Source organism: Nerophis ophidion, linkage group LG04, assembly GCF_033978795.1.
Source record: "Nerophis ophidion isolate RoL-2023_Sa linkage group LG04, RoL_Noph_v1.0, whole genome shotgun sequence".
In the NCBI taxonomy this organism is placed as follows: Eukaryota; Metazoa; Chordata; class Actinopteri; order Syngnathiformes; family Syngnathidae; genus Nerophis; species Nerophis ophidion.
The window spans coordinates 4844197-4864490 of record NC_084614.1 but is presented as its reverse complement, the minus strand read 5'-3'; the positions used below and the strand labels follow the sequence as shown (position 1 = coordinate 4864490).

The window sequence follows — 20294 nt, the reverse complement described above, 5'->3', positions numbered from 1 at the left end:
CTGTCAGAAAATAGGGCCCCTGAAAGGCATCCCATTCCGCGGGAACACTTGCTGGAACCCTCTGCCCCACCCAAATGTCAGAAAATAGGGCCACAAAAGGCCCCCCATTGCCCGGGAACACCTACTGGAACCCTCTGCCCCACCAAAATAGGCAAAACTGTCTGAAAATAGGGCCCCCGAAAGGCATCCCATTCCGCGGGAACACTTGCTGGAACCCTCTGCCCCACCAAAATGTCAGAAAATAGGGCCACAAAAGGCCCCCCATTGCCCGGGAACACCTACTGGAACCCTCTACCCCACCAAAATACGCAAAACTGTCTGAAAATAGGGCCCCAAAAGGCCTCCCATTCCCTGGGAACACTCTGCCCCACCATAATATGCGAAACTGTGTAAAAATAGGGCCCCGAAAGGCCTCCCATTGCTCTGGGACACCTGCTGGAACCCTCTGCCTTACCAAAACACGCCAAACTGTGTAAAAATAGGGCCCCTGATGGGCCTCCCGTTCCACGGGAACACCTGCTGGGACACTCTGCCCCACCAAAATACACCAAACTGTCTGAAAATAGGGCCCCGAAAGGCCTCCCATTCCCTGGGAACACCTGCTGGAACCTTCTGCCCCACCATAATACACCAAAACTGTCTGATAATAGGGCCCCTGAAAGGCCACCCATTCCCCGGGAACACCTGCTGCAACCCTCCGTCTCACCTAATTATGCCAAACTGTCTGAAAATAGGGCCCCGAAAGGCCTTCCATAGCACAGGAACACCTGCTGGAACCCTCTTCCCCATAAAAATACGCCAAACTGTCTGAAAATAGGGCCACAAAAGAACTCCCATTCCCGGGGACACCTTCTGGAACCCTCTGCCCCACCAAAATTTCTGAAAATAGGGACCCAAAAGGCCTCCCATTTCCTGAGAACACCTGCTGGAACTCTGCCCCACAAAAATTCGCCAAACTGTCTGAAAATAGGGCCCCAAACGGCCTCCCATTCCCCGGGGACACCTGCTGGAACCCTCTGACCCACCAAAATACACCAAACTGTCTGGAAATAGGGCCCCTGAAAGGCCTCCCAATTCCCCGGGAATACCTGCTGCAACCCTCTACCTCACCTAAATTCACCAAACTGTCTGAAAATAGGGCCCCAAAAGGTCTCCCATTCCCTGGGAACACTCTTCCTCACCATAATACGCCAAACTATCGCAAAATAGGGCCCCCGAAAGGCCTCTCAATTCCCCAGGAACACCTAATGGAACCCTCTTCCCCACCAAAATACGCCAAACTGTCTGAAAATAGGGCCCCAAAAGGCCTCCCATTCCCCGGGGACACCTGCTGGAACCCTCTGACCCACCAAAATGTCTGAAAATAGGGCCACAAAAGGCCCCCCATTGCACGGGAACACCTACTGGAACCCTCTGCCCCACCAAAATACGCAAAACTGTCTGAAGATAGGGCCCCAAAAGGCCTCCCATTCCCTGGGAACCCTCTGCCCCACCGTAATACACCAAACTTTTTGAAAATAGGGCCCCGAAAGGCCTCCCATTGCTCTGGAACACTTGCTGGAACCCTCTGCCTTACCAAAACACGCCAAACTGTGTAAAAATAGGGCTCCTGATGGGCCTCCCGTTCCACGGGAACACCTGCTGGCACCCTCTGCCCCACCAAAATACACCAAACTGTCTGAAAGTAGGGCCCCGAAAGGCCTCCCATTCCCTGGGAAGACCTGCTGGAACCTTCGGCCCCACCATAGTACACCAAAACTGTCTGATAATAGGGCCCCTGAAAGGCCACCCATTCCCCGGGAACACCTGCTGCAACCCTCCGTCTCACCTAATTATGCCAAACTGTCTGAAAATAGGGCCCCGAAAGGCCTTCCATAGCACAGGAACACCTTCTGGAACCCTCTGCCCCACCAAAATTTCTGAAAATAGGGACCCAAAAGGCCTCCCATTTCCTGAGAACACCTGCTGGAACTCTGCCCCACAAAAATTCGCCAAACTGTCTGAAAATAGGGCCCCAAACGGCCTCCCATTCCCCGGGGACACCTGCTGGAACCCTCTGACCCACCAAAATACACCAAACTGTCTGGAAATAGGGCCCCTGAAAGGCCTCCCAATTCACCAGGAACACCTGCTGCAACCCTCTACCTCACCTAAATTCACCAAACTGTCTGAAAATAGGGCCCCAAAAGGACTCCCATTCCCTGGGAACACTCTTCCTCACCATAATACGCCAAACTATCGCAAAATAGGGCCCCGAAAGGCCTCCCAATTCCCCAGGAACACCTGCTGGAACCCTCTTCCCCATAAAAATACGCCAAACTGTCTGGAAATAGGGCCCCCAAAAGGCCTCCCAATCACCCTGGACACCTGCTGGAACCCGTTGCCTCACCAAAATAGGCCAAACTGTTAGAAATATCCACTCTACCCCTTTTCCATCCTGCAGAGTTCTCCTTTTGTGGTTTTTACCCTTCTGCAATTTCCTCTCAGCTGTGTGCAAACCCAGCAAAGATCCCTTTCTGCTCGTGCGCCGGAAACGTCCGTTTTGCAGCACACTCAAATATTTACGGACAAGGCAAGCAATGAAGCGGAACTACGAGGCAAACTACGAGCATGTGACCTACACACTAAATCAGGGGTGCCCAAACATTTTTCACTGACAAATCAAAGGATGCGGGGGCCATTTTTCTAGTTTTTACCTTGAAAACCAGTACTCTATAAAATATGTCATTCAAATACCAAGTAAATAACAAAAACAGGAGCAAAATTAGCTAAAAAAAACACTAGCATGCTAACAATAACATGCTTGCAGTTGGCATTAGTGAGTATCTATACACTCCGGTGTTTAATTGCTAAATTAGATTTGAAAAATCTAACATGCTAATGTTAGCCTGCTAAAATGCTACCCAACGAGCCGGATAAGACGACGTAACCAAAAATATGAGCTAAAATAAGCTGGCATGCTAACAGTGCTATGCTAACGTGCTAACAATAGCATGCTTACCGTTAACGCTAGTAAAATACCAAAATATGTGACACTGCGGAGTAAACCAGCTAAATTAGATTTGGAAAATCTAGCATGCTAATGTTAGCCTGTTAAAATGCTACCCAACGAGCCAGACAGAACAAAGTAACCAAAAATATGAGCTAAAATAAACTAGCAATATTTATACATGTGTATATACAAGCAGAATTAGCTGAAAAAGCTAGTAAACTAACGTTAACATGCTAACAGGTACCATTCTTCAAGTAACACAATATTTATATATGTATACAAACATGCAAAATTAGCTTAAAAAGCTAGCATACTAGCGTTAACATGCTAACAGGTATCATTCATCAAGTCCCAAAATGTTTATAGAAGTATATATACATGCAAAATTAGCTTAAAAAGCTAGCAAACTAATATTAACATGCTAACAGGTATCATTCGCCAAGTAACACAATATTTATATATGTATATATACAAGCAAAATTAGCTTAAAAAGCTAGCACACTAACATGCTAACAGGTATCATGCGTCAAATAAAATATCCTACGCCGAGGTGTATGCATAGAAAATTAGCAAAAAAGCTAGCACATTAACTTTAACATGCTAACAGATATCGTTCGTCAAGTCCTAACATGTTTATATAAGTATATATACATGCAAAATTAGCTTAAAAAGCTAGCATATTAATGTTAACATGCTAACAGGTATCATTCTTCAAGTAACAAAATGTTTATACATGTATATATACAAGCAAAATTAGCTTAAAAAGCTAACAAGTATCATTCAACAAGTAACAAAATATACATATATATAAACAAGCAAAATTAGCTTAAAAACCTAGCAAACTAACGTTAAAATGCTAAAAGGTATCATACGCCAAGTAACAAAATATTTATAGATGTATACTTTTGTGCAAAATTAGCTTAAAAAGTTAGCATACTAACAGGTTTTATTTGTCAAGTAACAAAATATTTATATATGTATAAATGCATGCAAAATTAGCTTAAAAAGCTAGCAAAGTAACGTTGACATGCTAACAGGTATCATTTTGCAAATTAAATATTCTACGCCGAGGTGTATAGAGGCAAAACTAGCAAAAAAGCTAGCATACTAACAGGTATTATTTGTCAAATAAAATATTCTTGGTGGCGTATACATGCAAAATTAGCAAACAAGCTAACGCTAACAGGTATCATTCGTCAAGTAACAAAATATTTATACATGTATATATCCAAGCAAAATTAGCTTAAAAACTAGCATACAAAATTTGAAATGCTAACAGGTATCATTCGTCAAATAAAATATTCTACTCCGAGGTGTATATCTGCAAAATTAGGAAAAAAGCTAATGCTAACAGATATTATTTGTAAAATAAAATATTCTTGGTGGTGTATACATACAAAATTAGCAAACAAGCTAACGCTAACTTTAACATGCTAAAAGGTATCATTTATCAAGTAACAAACTATTTATACACGTTTAAATACACGCAAAATTAGCTTAAAAAGCTAGCATTCTAAATTTAAAATGCTAACAGGTATCATTCGTCAAATAAAATATTCTACGCCGAGGTGTATATCTGCAAAATTAGCAAAAAAGCTAATGCTAACAGGTATTATTTGTAAAATAAAATATTCTTGGTGGTGTATACATACAAAATTAGCAAACAAGCTAACGCTAACTTTAACATGCTAAAAGGTATCATTTATCAAGTAAACTATTTATACATGTTTAAATACACGCAAAATTAGCTTAAAAAGCTAGCATTCTAAATTTAAAATGCTAACAGGTATCATTCGTCAAATAAAATATTCTACGCCGAGGTGTATATCTGCAAAATTAGCAAAAAAGCTAATGCTAACAGGTATTATTTGTAAAATAAAATATTCTTCGTGGTGTATACATACAAAATTAGCAAACAAGCTAACGCTAACTTTAACATGCTAAAAGGTATCATTTATCAAGTAACAAACTATTTATACACGTTTAAATACACGCAAAATTAGCTTAAAAAGCTTGCATTCTAAATTTAAAATGCTAACAGGTATCATTCGTCAAATAAAATATTCTACGCCGAGGTGTATATCTGCAAAATTAGCAAAAAAGCTAATGCTAACAGGTATTATTTGTAAAATAAAATATTCTTGGTGGTGTATACATACAAAATTAGCAAACAAGCTAACGCTAACTTTAACATGCTAAAAGGTATCATTTATCAAGTAACAAACTATTTATACACGTTTAAATACATGCAAAATTAGCTTAAAAAGCTAGCATTCTAAATTTAAAATGCTAACAGGTATCATTCGTCAAATAAAATATTCTACGCCGGGGTGTATATCTGCAAAATTAGCAAAAAAGCATGTCACGTATGTACGTAAGTGCAAGTTAAAACTTGACTATTTATCAACAACACCCAGAAACGCAGCCGGCTCCGCTGGGGCCCCGAGCTCATCCAAGATGGACTGGAATTGTTATGAAAAATTAGCCCGGCACCCCAAATGGCCCCCGGTCCGCACTTTGTCCACCCCTGAACTAAACAAAGCCAGCCTACGAGTCCAGCAACTCACCCTGGTCCGACAGCGCGGGTCTCCGTCGGGATCCGTCATTTTGCCGCCGTAAATGGCGGGCAGCTGGTCCTCGTGGATGTGCCTCAGCAGCACCTCCTGCCAGTCACCTGTGGAACCGGAACCAAACACTTCAGGGGTCGGGTCTACATCGGAACCGGATCACGACGGAGTTGAACCAGGTGACCCACCACCCAGGATGTAGATCTTGTGTCGCGTGTTCTCACTCAGGAAGTGTTTGACCAGGTTGAAGGCAACTGGGAAGAGTTTGGGTGCTGGAGGACCAACAGGAAGGTTTAAACGCTAATCCTGACATAATTTGATGCCATGTGACTTGTTTACATAAAAGCTGGCACAAGTGGCAAAATAGACTGAGAAAGTTGAGGAATGCTCGTCAAACGCTTATTTAGAACATCCCACAGGTGAACGAGCTATGTAGCGACCGACTGTAGTAAAAAAGCTAATGCTAACAGTTGGTGCCTACATATCTACGTAAGTGCAAGTTAAAACTCGACTATTTATCAACAACACCCAGAAACGCCGCCGGCTCCGCTGGGGCCCCGAGCTCATCCAAGATGGACTGACGCAAAGTGGAAAAGTGTTCTGTGGTCTGACGAGTCCACATTTCATATTGTTTTTGGAAACTGTGGACGTTGGGTGTTGTTGACAAACGGCTGTGGCTTTGCGTAGCAGAGTTTTAACTTGCACTTCCAGATTTAGCGACCAAACTGTAGTTACTGACAGCGGTTTTCTGGGGTGTTCCTGAGCCCACGCGGTGATATCCTTTACACACTGATGTCACATTCCTCAACTTTCTCAGTCTTTTTTGCCACTTTTTTTACATGTTGCAGTTTAGGTGAAAAAATATGTAGAATATGCTTTAAAAAAAAACTATATTTACCTTTGATGACAAACAACTTCTTGAGGCCTTCTGGGTAGTTGTCCTCAAACATCTGCAGGATCTGAAGACACAAGGACAACTCAAAAGAGCCACTTTGAGAAGCGCCTTGTTCCTCACTGCTCCCCTCACCTCCCCAGGGGGTGATCAAGGGTGATGGGTCAAATGCAGAAAATAATTTCGCCACACCTAGTGTGTGTGTGTGTGTGTGTGACAATCATTGCTACTTTAACTTTAACTCATTTCAAGTCTGCGGAAATTAAACCATGAAACTGACAACATCTCGGAGAAGCTTTCCGCTGTGCGAGGCGAAAAGGATTTTAAAGAACCAGTGGACAAGGTGGACGATCTATTGAATGTTCTCGCCCCGACCAAAACAATCCGTATCTATAGTTTGCCAACTGTATGCATGCTAACATTAAAGTGCTAGCTTTTTGGGCAAATTTTGCAACCGTTTACCTTAGAGCAGGGGTCACCAACGCGGTGCCCGCGGGCACCAGGTCGCCCGTAAGGACCAGATGAGTCGCCCGCTGGCCTGTTCTAAAAATAGCTCAAATAGCACTTACCAGTGAGCTGCCTCTATTTTTTTAATTTTATTTATTTATTAGCAAGCTGGTCTCGCTTTGCTGAACATTTTTAATTCTAAGAGAGACAAAACTCAAATAGAATTTGAAAATCCAAGGAAATATTTTAAAGACTTGGTCTTCACTTGTTAAAATAATTTATTTTATTTTTTTACTTTGTTTCTTAAAACTTTCAGAAACACAATTTTAGAGGAAAAAATACAACCTTAAAAATGATTTTAGGATTTTTAAACACATATACCTTTTTACCTTTTAAATTCCTTCCTCTTCTTTCCTGACAATTTAAATCAATGTTCATGTATTTTTTATTTTATTTTAAAGAATAATAAAATTTTTTTTATTTAATTCTTCATTTTAGCTTCTGTTTTTACGACGAAGAATATTTGTGAAATATTTCTTCAAACTTATGATTAAAATTCAAAAAAATTATTCTGGCAAATCTAGAAAAATCTGTAGAATCAAATTTAAATCTTATTTCAAAGTCTTTTGAATTTCTTTCAAAATTTTTGTTCTGGAAAATCTAGAAGAAATAATGATTTGTCTTTGTTAGAAATATAGCTTGGTCCAATTTGTTATATATTCTAACAAAGTGCAGATTGGATTTTAACACATTTAAAACATGTCATCAAAATTCAAAAATCTATTTTAATCAGGAAAAATTACTAATGATGTTCCATAAATTTTTTCTAAAAGTTTATTTAGAAAAAATACCTCCGAGTAATACATTTTGAAACATGTTACAGTTCGTATTTTAGCATGCTAATTTTAGCAGGCTAGACTTTCTGAGCTAATCTAGTGTCATATATTTTGATATTTCACTAATGCTAACAGTTAGCGTGCTATTGTTAGCACTTTAGCTCATTTTTGCCCATATTTGTGTTACTTGACCAGTGTGCTAACTGTTAGCATTTTTAGTTTGGCTTTGGCTCGTCATCATTCACGCAAAAAATTCTACAAAAATGATTTCGTAGATCTTTGAAACAAATCTGTATGTGTAAGTACCGTGAAACTCGAATTGTTTGATACCTATTTATATTGACAAATGTGCTGCGAAATTGTCGATTTCTGTTAGCATGCTAGCTTATTTTCAGCTAGATTTGTAGGTATACACCTCGAGTCATATTTTGGTACTTTATTTCTTCATATTTTTCGGTTGAATTTTAAAGAGTCGAAATTGAAGATAAACTATGTTTCAAAGTTAAATTTTCATTTTTTTTCCTGTTTTATCCTCTTTTAAACCGTTCAATTAAACTTTTTTTCATCATTTATTCTCTACAAAAAACCTTCCGTAAAAGGAAAAAAAATGTACGATGGAATGACAGACAAAAATACCCATTTTTTAAATATATATATATATATATATATATATATATATATATATATTTATTTATTTATTAAAGGTAAATTGAGCAAATTGGCTATTTCTGGCACTTTATTTAAGTGTGTATCAAACTGGTAGCCCTTGGCATTAATCAGTACCCAAGAAGTAGCTCTTGCTTTCAAAAAGGTTGCTGACCCCTGCCTTTGAGTCATATAACTTTGTACATGAAACACGCTGACTGTGATCATGCTACTGCTAGCACACATGCTAAGTGTTAGCATTTTTATGTAAACATGCTCCTGTTTTATGTGACACCTAAAACTCACAGATGCGGACCCCTGGCCAGAGGTCCGGTTGCAAGTCTCCGGTTTGTACGTCGTAACGTGTGTTTTGATGTGCTTATGTTTGCTGAGGTTTTTTTCCCCCCTTGGTTCCAAATGGCCACTTGATTAGGTACCTCTCCATATGTTTCAATAGCAGGTTTCCACAAGTGCTTCAAGCCCAGGCCCTCCACGTCGTAGATCATGGTGATGGACTCCACGTTCTTCCCCAGCTGGAGAGCACAACAACACAGACAAGTCGGGGGTGTGAGGTCGGGCCGCCTCCCATGATGCATTGCGGCGTGCCACGCCAATCGGCGGTGCGGACCTTCTCCGACTGGACCGCGCACTCCCCGTGCAGCATCTCGCAGTCTCGGATCTTGGACCTGATGAAGTCCTGCTTGGAGGCGGACAGGAAGAGGCCTTTGGGGTCCACGGGCCCGATGACGTCGTACCAGATGGGGCTGCCCTCGCGGTCGTAGCCGCACATTCCTCCGGAGAGATACTTCTCGATCACCTGCCGTCGACACGGAGAAAGCTCCAATAAAGTGGGACAGCTTTTAAATTGGTTATGGGGTTTTTTTGTCACCTCAGGGGGGCGCCAGTCGCTGATGATGGTGTCCACTTTCATTTGTTTCCTGAACTCCAAGTGCTGGAAGGAGAATAAACACATGAAGACAGAGCTGGACAAACCATCCATATATCCATCTTTGTTCTCTTATCTGAGTTTGGGTATGTATATATGTATATGTATATATATATATATATATATATATATATATAATATATATATATATATATATATATATATATATATACACACAAACATCCATCCATCCATTTTCTACTGCTTATTCCCTTAGGGGTCGCGGGGGGCGCTGGTGCCTATCTCAGCTACAATCGGGCGGAAGGCGGCGTACACCCTGAACAAGTCGCCACCTCATCGCAGATACAAAAACATACAAACAAACATACATATATATACATTCAAACATATATACATATGTAAACTGTATATATATGTATATATATATATATATATATATATATGTCTTGATTGGATTATCCGGAGAATAGTGCTCGATACCGTGGTAGAGCGCAATATGTAGGTGTGGGAAAAAATCACAAGACTACTTCATCTCGAGATGAAGTAGTCTTGTGATTTTTTCCCACACCTACATATATATATATATATATATATTAGGGGTGGGCAAATTAATCCGTTAATTATGAGTTAACTCATCAATTTATTAACGCCGACAATTATTTTATCGCACATTTGCGTATGTTGTTTACATGCTTTTATTTTGTTAACGCCTTTTCTTAACAAGATTGCGTCGCCTGGCGTGGAGGGGCTCTTGCTAAAGATGGAACATTTGGCAAAAATACCGGACAATTCTGCAAATTTCATGGCTGGCTTACAGCGTGGTCACTCCGGGATCACTTATGACCGCCAGACAATTCTGAATGTGGATAGATCGGGCCGTTTTGGACTGAATGAGGCGTGCTTGCTAGACCGGCTAGCTAGCATGGGAATACTTTGCCGGCTACATCCAGCGGCCTGTGAAGCAGCGGAGTATATGTGTTGTCTGTCTATTTATGAATAATGCAGACCAGGAGTGTTGGCTGAGTTCTTAACGTTTGCTTTCAGAGCGTGCATATCACAACATACAAGATGCCGTCATGGCGACACAACCTATACCGGGCTACCGCGCATGATCCTCACTCCTGTTGCATGCTGGGTAGGGTAGTTATTTTATTCCCTGGCTCATAACATCACAATATAGTACCATGTATATGATGCCTTCAGTTTATCAAAGCACCAAGCAAACCATCGGAAAATTCCCATCATATCAATTCCTAGATATGGTCATAATTATTTTAAGTGCACTACGCAGAATAAACACAACATTATTAATATTGCTACTACGGATAATTTGATAAAAAAATTCCCTAAAACAGCCCACTACCTATAATATAGGTTTTTTAAACATAAGATCCCTGATAAAAAAAAAAATATTTCTGCTGTTACCTCAGAAATTGCCTGTTCAGATGTTATGATTGTGGCTCAGAGTTTTGTATGTAGATTATATTTATTTTCCATAACAAACAGGATAACTTAAATACCCTGGCAGTGGCAATAAGCTTAAATGTTTGTATTTACATTTTTTTGAGTTGATTTTCATAAAATATGCTATTTAACTGCTACTGTTTAACAAGGACTGATTTAAATTGTGTTTGCACAACAAATGTTTTGGCGCTTTTGTTCATGTGGGAGAATATTCCAATAAAGGTGCACTACACACTACTTTTGAATTCATTATTGGCCTTTGCGTATACAATGCAGTTAATCGCGATTAATCGGAGAAAAAGTGTGATTAAAATCTTTAATCGTTGCCCAGCCCTAATATATACACATATATATGTGTGTGTATATATACATACACACATACATATATATATATATATATATATATATATATATATATATATATATATATATATAAAAATGTGAGTGTGAATGCTGTCTGTCTATCTGTGTTGACCCTGCGATGAGGTGGCGACTTGTCCAGGATGTACCACGCTTTCCGCTCGATTGTAGCTGAGATAGGCACCAGCGCCCCCCGCGACCCCAAAGGGAATAAGCGGTAGAAAAATGGATGGTTTTATATATATATATATATATATATATATATATATATATATATATATATATATATATATATATATATATATATATATATATATATATATATATATATATATATATATATATATATATCAATCAATCATCAATCAATGTTTACTTATATAGCCCTAAATCACATCCTCGGTAGGCCTACATAAGGGCAAGGAAAACTCACACCCAGTGGGACGTCGGTGACAATAATGACTATGAGAACCTTGGAGAGGAGGAAAGCAATGGATGTCGAGCGGGTCTAACATGATACTGTGAAAGTTCAATCCATAATGGATCCAACACAGTCGCGAGAGTCCAGTCCAAAGCGGATCCAACACAGCAGCGAGAGTCCCGTTCACAGCGGAGCCAGCAGGAAACCATCCCGAGCGGAGGCTATATAACAGTGCCCTCCATAATTATTGGCACCCCTGGTTGAGATGTGTTTTTTAGCTTCCAATTATTTTATTTTTTTTCTAAATAATATGGGACCTTAATGGAAAAAAAGAGAAAAATCCAACCTTCAATACAAGTGCATTTATTCAGTGGGGAAAAAATCCCACATAAAGAAATAATTATTTGACATCAAATAATGTGTGTCACAATTATTAGCACCCCTGGTGTTAATATTTTGTACAACCCCCTTTTGCCAACAAAACAGCACCTAATCTTCTCCTATAATGTTTCACAAGATGGGCAAAGACAGAAAGAGGGATTTTCAGCCATTCCTCTTTGCAGAATCTCTCTAAATCATCCAGAGACCTGGGTCCTCTCCTCTGTACTCTCCTTTTCAGCTCACCCCACAGGTTCTCAATGGGGTTGAGGTCAGGGGACTGAGATGGCCATGGGAGGAGCTTGATTTTGTGTCTGGTGAACCATTTCTGTGTAGATTTGGCCATATGTTTAGGGTCATTGTCTTGCTGAAAGACCCAGTGACGACCCAGCTTCAGCTTTCGGGCAGAGGGCAACAGATTTTGATTTAAAATGTCCTGGTATTTCAAAGCATTCATGATGCCATGCACCCTAACAAGGTTCCCAGGGCCTTTGGAAGTGAAACAGCCCCACAGCATCACTGACCCACCCCCATACTTCACAGTGGGTATGAGGTGCTTTTCAGCATGCGCATCTTTCGTGGTACGCCAGACCCACTTAGAGTGTTTGTTGCCAAAAAGCTCAATCTTGGTCTCATCTGACCAAAGCACACGGTCCCAGTTGAAGCCCCAATACCGTTTGGCGAACTCCAGACGCTTGCGTTTATGATTGTGAGTGAGGAAAGGTTTTCTCCGTGCATGCCTCCCAAACAGCTTGTTGGCGTGTAGACAGCGCCTGATGGTTGATTTGGAGACTTTGTGACCCCAGGATGCTACCATTTGTTGTAATTCTGTAACAGTGAGCTTTGGAGATCTTTTGATTTCTCTTACCATCCTCCTCACTGTGCGTGGTGGCAAAATAAACTTGGGTCCTCGTCCAGGCTTATTTACCACTGTTCCAGTTGTTTTGAACTTCTTAATTATTCCTCTCACAGTGGATATGGGCAGCTGCAGTTGAGTGGCAATCTTCTTGTAGCCTCTGCCTGACCTGTGAAGGTCGACGCACATCTGCCTCACTTGTATGCTGTGTTCCTTTGTCTTTCCCATGTTTAAGAGTGGATAAGAGAAATGGCCTCGGTGTCACGTCATATTTATACCCCAGGGAAACAGGAAGTGATGAATTACTAATTAAATGTTCCTACGTACTCTGGTAAACTTTGTAAACTACTGTAGAAATGACAGAAATGCTTCAATTATATTTATTTCCTGGGAATTGTTAAGGGTGCCAATAATTGTGGAACAGGTGATTTAATGAAAAATAATTATTTTTTAGTCAGGGATTTTTTTATTTTCTTACAATTCATTTGAGTTGAAGGCTACATTTTCCTACAATTTTCAGTGTGACAGTATTCTTCTGCAATAAACACTGAATTTATTTTAAGGCTTTTAACACATCTCAACCAGGGGTGCCAATAATTATGGAGGGCACTATATATATATATATATAAAAAAAAATCTCCTGATGATTGAGGGAACCCCTCATGAAACAGATCTGTAGAGATGAAGTAGTCTTGTGATTTTTTTTCCCACACCTACATATTGCGCTCTACCACGGTATCGAGCACTATTCTCTGGATAATCCAATCAAGACATATATATATATATATATATATATATATATATATATATATATATATATAAACACACTCACTCACTCACTCACTCACACACACACACACACACACACACACACACACACACACACACACACACACACACACACACACACACACACACACACACACACACACACACACACACACACACACACACACACACACACACACACACACACAGCTAGGTACTCTCAATAAAACAAGTATGATGCCGCTGGGCTAAACTTTCTGAACAAAACAACATCTTAGTAATACATGATAGCTGCAGATCAGATTATTATGTAAGTCATCAATAACTAATAAATGTCATTTCATACAACATACAGAGCTGCAGGCTACAAGTGCACCCCCCCCCCCCCCACCACATTAAGCAACTATTAGTCCTGCAAAAATGGGATTTTTCATCTAGTCTTGTACCTAATGAAGTGGCCGGGGTGTACCCGCCCCAGCACCACTTTTGCCATACGGAGGTTGGCGATAGAACAACTGCCGAGTCAGCAGCTCTCAGATCACTCGTGTTATCACTACACACACGCACACACACACACACAACGAAGGCAGCAAGATGACATCACATTAGTCTGCCTGATGTCTTCCGCAGGAATCTAACAAGCCGAGGCTCGTTTTGGAGCGCAAAAAATAAAAAATAAACACTTTCGTTTTCAAAAGGATGAGCATGAATTCATCCGACTGCCTCAAAGTGACACTTGCAACCTGCTGACAAAGTGTGGACTTTATTCCTTCATCGGTATCTTATCAGTGACGGCAAGACCTTCTCGCCGCCACATCACCCGTGCACCTTCACGCCCGCAATAACGCGTTACTGCAAGTGACAACGTGGCGTTACCTTTCGCAGCATGGCCTCGGACTTCTGCACGCTGAAGTTTCTGGCTGAAAGAAGGGGACACAAAGGACAGCAGTTGTGAACACTGAGGGCAACAGACAAAACAAAGGATGCGGGGGCCATTTTTGGTCCATTTCACCCTCAAAACCAGTACATTATACAGATTTGTTTCAAAGAACTAAAAAAAAATGCAATTCCGGTAGAAATTATGTGGGAAGAAAAAAAAAACTAACAAAAAAAATTCTGTGTGAAGCTAAAATGCTAACAGTTAGCATGCTGGCCGAATAGCGTCGAATAGCCCAAAAATATGAGCAAAAAGGGCTGAAGAAGCTAGCATGCTAACAGATAGCATTAGTGAAATCCAAAAGTATAATCACTTAGGGTGTATACCTGCAAAATTTGCTAAAAAAAAAAAAAAAAAAAAAAGCATGCTAAAATGCTAACGTGTCAAGTACCAAAAATATATTACGCTGAGGTGTGTACCTGAAAATTGTGTTTAAAATGCTAACAATAGCATGCATCAAGTACCAAAATATGACTTTGTGTATACCGACAAATCTCGCTGAAAATAAGCTAGCATGCGCTGAAAATAAGCCAGCATGCTAACAGAAATCAACAATTTCGCAGCACATTTGTCAATACAAACAGGTATCATAAATTGGTTTCAAGTTACTTAGACATACAGATTTGTTTCAAAGAACTAAAAAAAAAGGCAATTCCGGTAGAAATTCCGTGTGGGGGAAAAAAAAAACTCTTTCAAACAGAGTATAGTACCATTTTGGATTCATTAAACCGCGATACTGTACTAGTATTGGTATACCAGTCCGGTGCGCCCTATGGTGCGTAACGTTGATCTTCTTTCCAGTAATGTAAGGACAACAAAAAGTGCAACAGGACTTGATTAAAAGTACAAAGTTACACAATTTCTACCCAGCGATAATCACTTTTACACGCTCTAAAAGGCTTTTAGTGTTCATAGGTCCGATGGAGACATGAGAGCACAAGCGCTCTTCTGTCTCAGACGTTCTGGCTTCAAACCGCTAAACGCTCCTTTTCCGAGAAGCTTCCAGAAAGACGGACTGGGAATTTGCGTGTCATTTGGGGTTAGTTTTTGCGGTGCGTTGACACTGGCCACGCGTTCTCAGTTCCTCATGGAAGTATCTCGTGCAACGGGACATTTTAAAACATATGTAAGAGCGTGACAAGGTTCTCCTTTGCCGTTAAAGGGGAACATCATCAGCAGACCTATGTAAGCCTCAATATATACCTTGATGGTGCAGAAAAAATACCTTTTTTTTTTTTTTAACCGATTTCCGAACTCTAAATGGGTGAATTTCGGAGGGTGTAACAACACTATCAAGGAGGGATTCAAGTTGCACCACCGGCCCGAAGATGCCAAAGTGTCTGCCGCCAGACCCCCATTGAATGTGCCAGAGTGTCTCCACATTTTACCGGCGATGCTAAAGCAGACATGGCACAGAGATGTATGGATAACCTGCAGATGCATTTGCAACGATATAGTCAACGAAATCACAAAGGTGAGTTTTGTTGATGTTGACTGCCAGCTAATCGATGCTAACATGCTATTTACCGGCGGTGCTAAAGCAGACATGGCACAGAGTTGTATGGATAACCTGCAGATGCATTTGCAACGATAAAGTCAACTAAATCACAAAGGTGAGTTTTGTTGATGTTGACTGCCAGCTAATCGATGCTAACATGCTACGCTAATCGATGCTAACATGCTATTTACCGGCGGTGCTAAAGCAGACATGGCACAGAGTTGTATGGATAACCTGCAGATGCATTTGCAACGATAGTCAACGAAATCACAAAGGTGAGTTTTGTTGATGTGGACTGCCAGCTAATCGATGCTAACACGCTACGCTAAACGATGCTAACATGCTATTTACTGGCGGTGCTAAAGCAGACATGGTACAGAGATATATGGATAACCTGCAGATGCATTTGCAACGATAGTCAACGAAATCACAAAGGTGAGTTTTGTTGATGTTGACTGCCAGCTAATTGATGCTAACATGCTACGCTAATCGATGCTAACATGCTATCTACCGGCGGTGCTAAAGCAGACATGGCACAGAGTTGTATGGATAACCTGCAGATGCATTTGCAACGATAAAGTCAACGAAATCACAAAGGTGAGTTTTGTTGATGTGGACTGCCAGCTAATCGATGCTAACACGCTACGCTAATCGATGCTAACATGCTATTTACTGGCGGTGCTAAAGCAGACATGGTACAGAGATGTATGGATAACCTGCAGATGCATTTGCAACGATAGTCAACGAAATCACAAAGGTGAGTTTTGTTGATGTTGACTGCCAGCTAATCGATGCTAACATGCTACGCTAATCGATGCTAACATGCTATTTACCGGCGGTGCTAAAGCAGACATGGCACAGAGTTGTATGGATAACCTGCAGATGCATTTGCAACGATAGTCAACGAAATCGAAAAGGTGAGTTTTGTTGATGTTGACTGCCAGCTAATTGATGCTAACATGCTACGCTAATCGATGCTAACATGCTATCTACCGGCGGTGCTAAAGCAGACATGGCACAGAGTTGTATGGATAACCTGCAGATGCATTTGCAACGATAGTCAACGAAATCACAAAGGTGAGTTTTGTTGATGTGGACTGCCAGCTAATCGATGCTAACACGCTACGCTAATCGATGCTAACATGCTATTTACTGGCGGTGCTAAAGCAGACATGGTACAGAGATGTATGGATAACCTGCAGATGCATTTGCAACGATAGTCAACGAAATCACAAAGGTGAGTTTTGTTGATGTTGACTGCCAGCTAATTGATGCTAACATGCTACGCTAATCGATGCTAACATGCTATCTACCGGCGGTGCTAAAGCAGACATGGCACAGAGTTGTATGGATAACCTGCAGATGCATTTGCAACGATAAAGTCAACGAAATCACAAAGGTGAGTTTTGTTGATGTGGACTGCCAGCTAATCGATGCTAACACGCTACGCTAATCGATGCTAACATGCTATTTACTGGCGGTGCTAAAGCAGACATGGTACAGAGATGTATGGATAACCTGCAGATGCATTTGCAACGATAAAGTCAACTAAATCACAAAGGTGAGTTTTGTTGATGTTGACTGCCAGCGAATCGATGCTAACATGGTACGCTAATCGATGCTAACATGCTATTTACCGGCGGTGCTAAAGCAGACATGGCACAGAGATGTATGGATAACCTGTAGATACATTTGCAACTATATTACGTTTCCTTCCACCCACATTTAATGCGAAACAAACACTTACCAATCGACGGATTTAAGTCACTCCCGTGTCAAAAGATGCGAAAATCATGATCGTTTGGTCCGCACATTTTACCGGCGATGCTAACGCAGCTATTCGGCCATGCTATGGCTATGAATTTGCTCAATAGCTTCAGTTTATTCTTCAATACTTTCCTACTCCAACCATCTGTTTCAATACACGCGTAATCTGTTGAATCGCTTAAGTCGCTGAAATCCGAGTTTGAATCCGAGCTAATGTCGCTATATCTTGCTGTGGTATTCCCATTGTTTGTTTACATTGGCAGCACTGTGTGACGTTACAGGGAAATGGCCAGTGTCTTCGCAGAGAGCCGAAAATAAGGCACTTTAAAGCTTTATTTAGAGATATTCCGAGACCGGTAAAATTTTGAAAAAAACTTCAAAAAACACAACAAGTCACTGGGAACTGATTTTTATTGTTTTTAACCCTTTTGAAATTGTGATAATGTTCCCGTTTAAGCTTGCACTTGAAAAAAACCTGCCCCGCGTGGATAATACCGCTAAAATACGGGCACAATCATGAGACCTGTAAGGAAACCACGCAAATCGGGTGTGGGGTCCGATTTTTATCCAGAACATTTTAAGGACCCACCTGGATCCATTTTGTACATTAAAGAAGCCAAAAGCAAAGCAGGTCAACAAAATACGCTAAGCTAGCAGAACATACGTTAGCTTTTTGGAATAGGTGACAATACTACACCCTGGAGATTGGGCATATGCACCACCTCCCCACGCCCACACCATAGCTTGATTACCCTTAGGGGCGATGGACGGCTGAGTAGCGCTTATACAGCAGCAGTCGGCCCCCGTAGCTCCCGCTCCCTCCCCGCTGTTGCAAGTCTTGTTGGTTCTATGTAACGTGTTTATGAATTGATTAACGTGGACCCCGACTTAAACAAGTTGAAAAACTTATTCGGGTGTTACCATTTAGTGGTCAATTGTACGGAATATGTACTGTACTGTGCAATCTACTAATAAAAGTATCAATCAATCAATCAATCAATGCTATGTCACTATCACCAGACTTAAAACTAGGGGAGACAGGGCCTTCTCTGTGGGTAGCTCTAAACTCTGGAACCCTCTGCCCCTCCATATTCAAACTGCTCCCTCATTGGAGTGTTTTAAGTCTCGTCTTAAGACCCATTTTTATTCTCGGGCTTTTAACACTACGTGAGTTGTGTGGTCCTCTGTTGCCCTCTGTGTTTTAAAATTTTGATTTCTATTTACTGTTATAATTGGTTTCACCCTTAAAATAGTTTTTAATCATATTTATTTTACACCGCCCCCCCACGCCCACACCATAGCTTGATTACCCTTAGGGGCGATGGACGGCTGAGTAGCGCTTATACAGCAGCAGTCGGCCCCTGTAGCTCCCGCTCCCTCCCCGCTGTTGCAAGTCTTGTTGGTTCTATGTAACGTGTTTATGTGTGCTATGACTAGACTTAAAACTAGGGGAGACAGGGCCTTCTCTGTGGTTGGGTCTAAGCTCTGGAACCCTCTGCCTCTCCATATTCAAACTGCTCCCTCATTGGAGTGTTTTAAGTCTCGTCTTAAGACCCATTTTTATTCTCGGGCTTTTAACACTACGTGAGTTGTGTGGTCCTCTGTTGCCCTATGTTTTAAAATTTTGATTTCTTTTTACTGTTATAATTGGTTTCACCCTTAAAATCGTTTTTTATCATATTTATTTTACATTGGTTTTATATGTATTTATTTATTTATTTTCAGTCATTGGTGGAGCTCAGGATAGTATTTGAATGTTGTTTTTAATATTGTTGTGCAGCACTTTGGAAAATTTTTGTTGTTTAAATGTGCTATATAAATAAAGTGGATTGGATTTGTCAGAGTTAGTTTGTGACGAACCCCAAGATGCAGAGAAGGAGGCAGGCATCGAGTAGGAAAACATGACTTAATAAAACACGAAGACAAAACCAAACAAAAGGGTACAAATTGAATCGAATTTTTGAATTAAATTATATTTATATAGCGCTTTTCTCGAGAGACTCAAAGCGCTTTACATAGTGAAACCCAATATCTAAGTTACATTTAAACCAGTGTGGGTGGCACTGGGAGCAGGTGGGTAAAGTGTCTTGCCCAAGGACACAACGGCAGTGACTAGGATGGCGGAAGCGGGAATCAAACCTGCAACCCTCGCGCACCGGGAGACAATTAACGTATCTCCTCTCAGCGTATAAAAGGGGAGAAGGAGGAGAGGACAAGCCAGAAGGAGTTGGAGAGTCCGCAGCAGTGCCTGAAGAGCGGAAGCAACGGAAAGCAAGACACGAGAGACTGGAGAGGGAGAGACGGAGAGCGAGCAGAAGATGGAGACGGGAGACGCCGCAGAAGAGCGACCCGACCACAGCAACAGCTTATTGAAAAATAAAGCGAGTCAAAACTGCTCAAAAGCAATGTCCTTCCTGAGTGGTCCATGGAACCCGAGCGACAATGGAAATGTCGTTCACAGTATGACTTTTTAAAACGCGGACGTAGGGAGGAGTACAGAAGCGCCAATAAACCTTAAAGGCACTGCCCTTGCGAGCCGGTCCAATCACATAACATCTA

The 20294-nt window shown here is 41.1% G+C and overlaps 1 protein-coding gene across 1 annotated transcript in view; it reads right to left on the bottom strand.

Annotated features, from left to right (window-relative positions):
- LOC133550778 (SEC14-like protein 2) overlaps positions 1–20294 on the bottom strand; it is a 39210-nt gene that overhangs the window by 11434 nt on the left and 7482 nt on the right. The window contains exons 3-9 of the mRNA XM_061896812.1: positions 14410–14453; positions 9269–9331; positions 9008–9196; positions 8817–8912; positions 6458–6518; positions 5748–5831; positions 5560–5666 (exon numbers count right to left, since the gene is read on the bottom strand). Coding sequence (XP_061752796.1) covers positions 5560–5666; positions 5748–5831; positions 6458–6518; positions 8817–8912; positions 9008–9196; positions 9269–9331; positions 14410–14453 — 644 coding nt within the window. The remainder of the gene's footprint in view (positions 1–5559; positions 5667–5747; positions 5832–6457; positions 6519–8816; positions 8913–9007; positions 9197–9268; positions 9332–14409; positions 14454–20294) is intronic.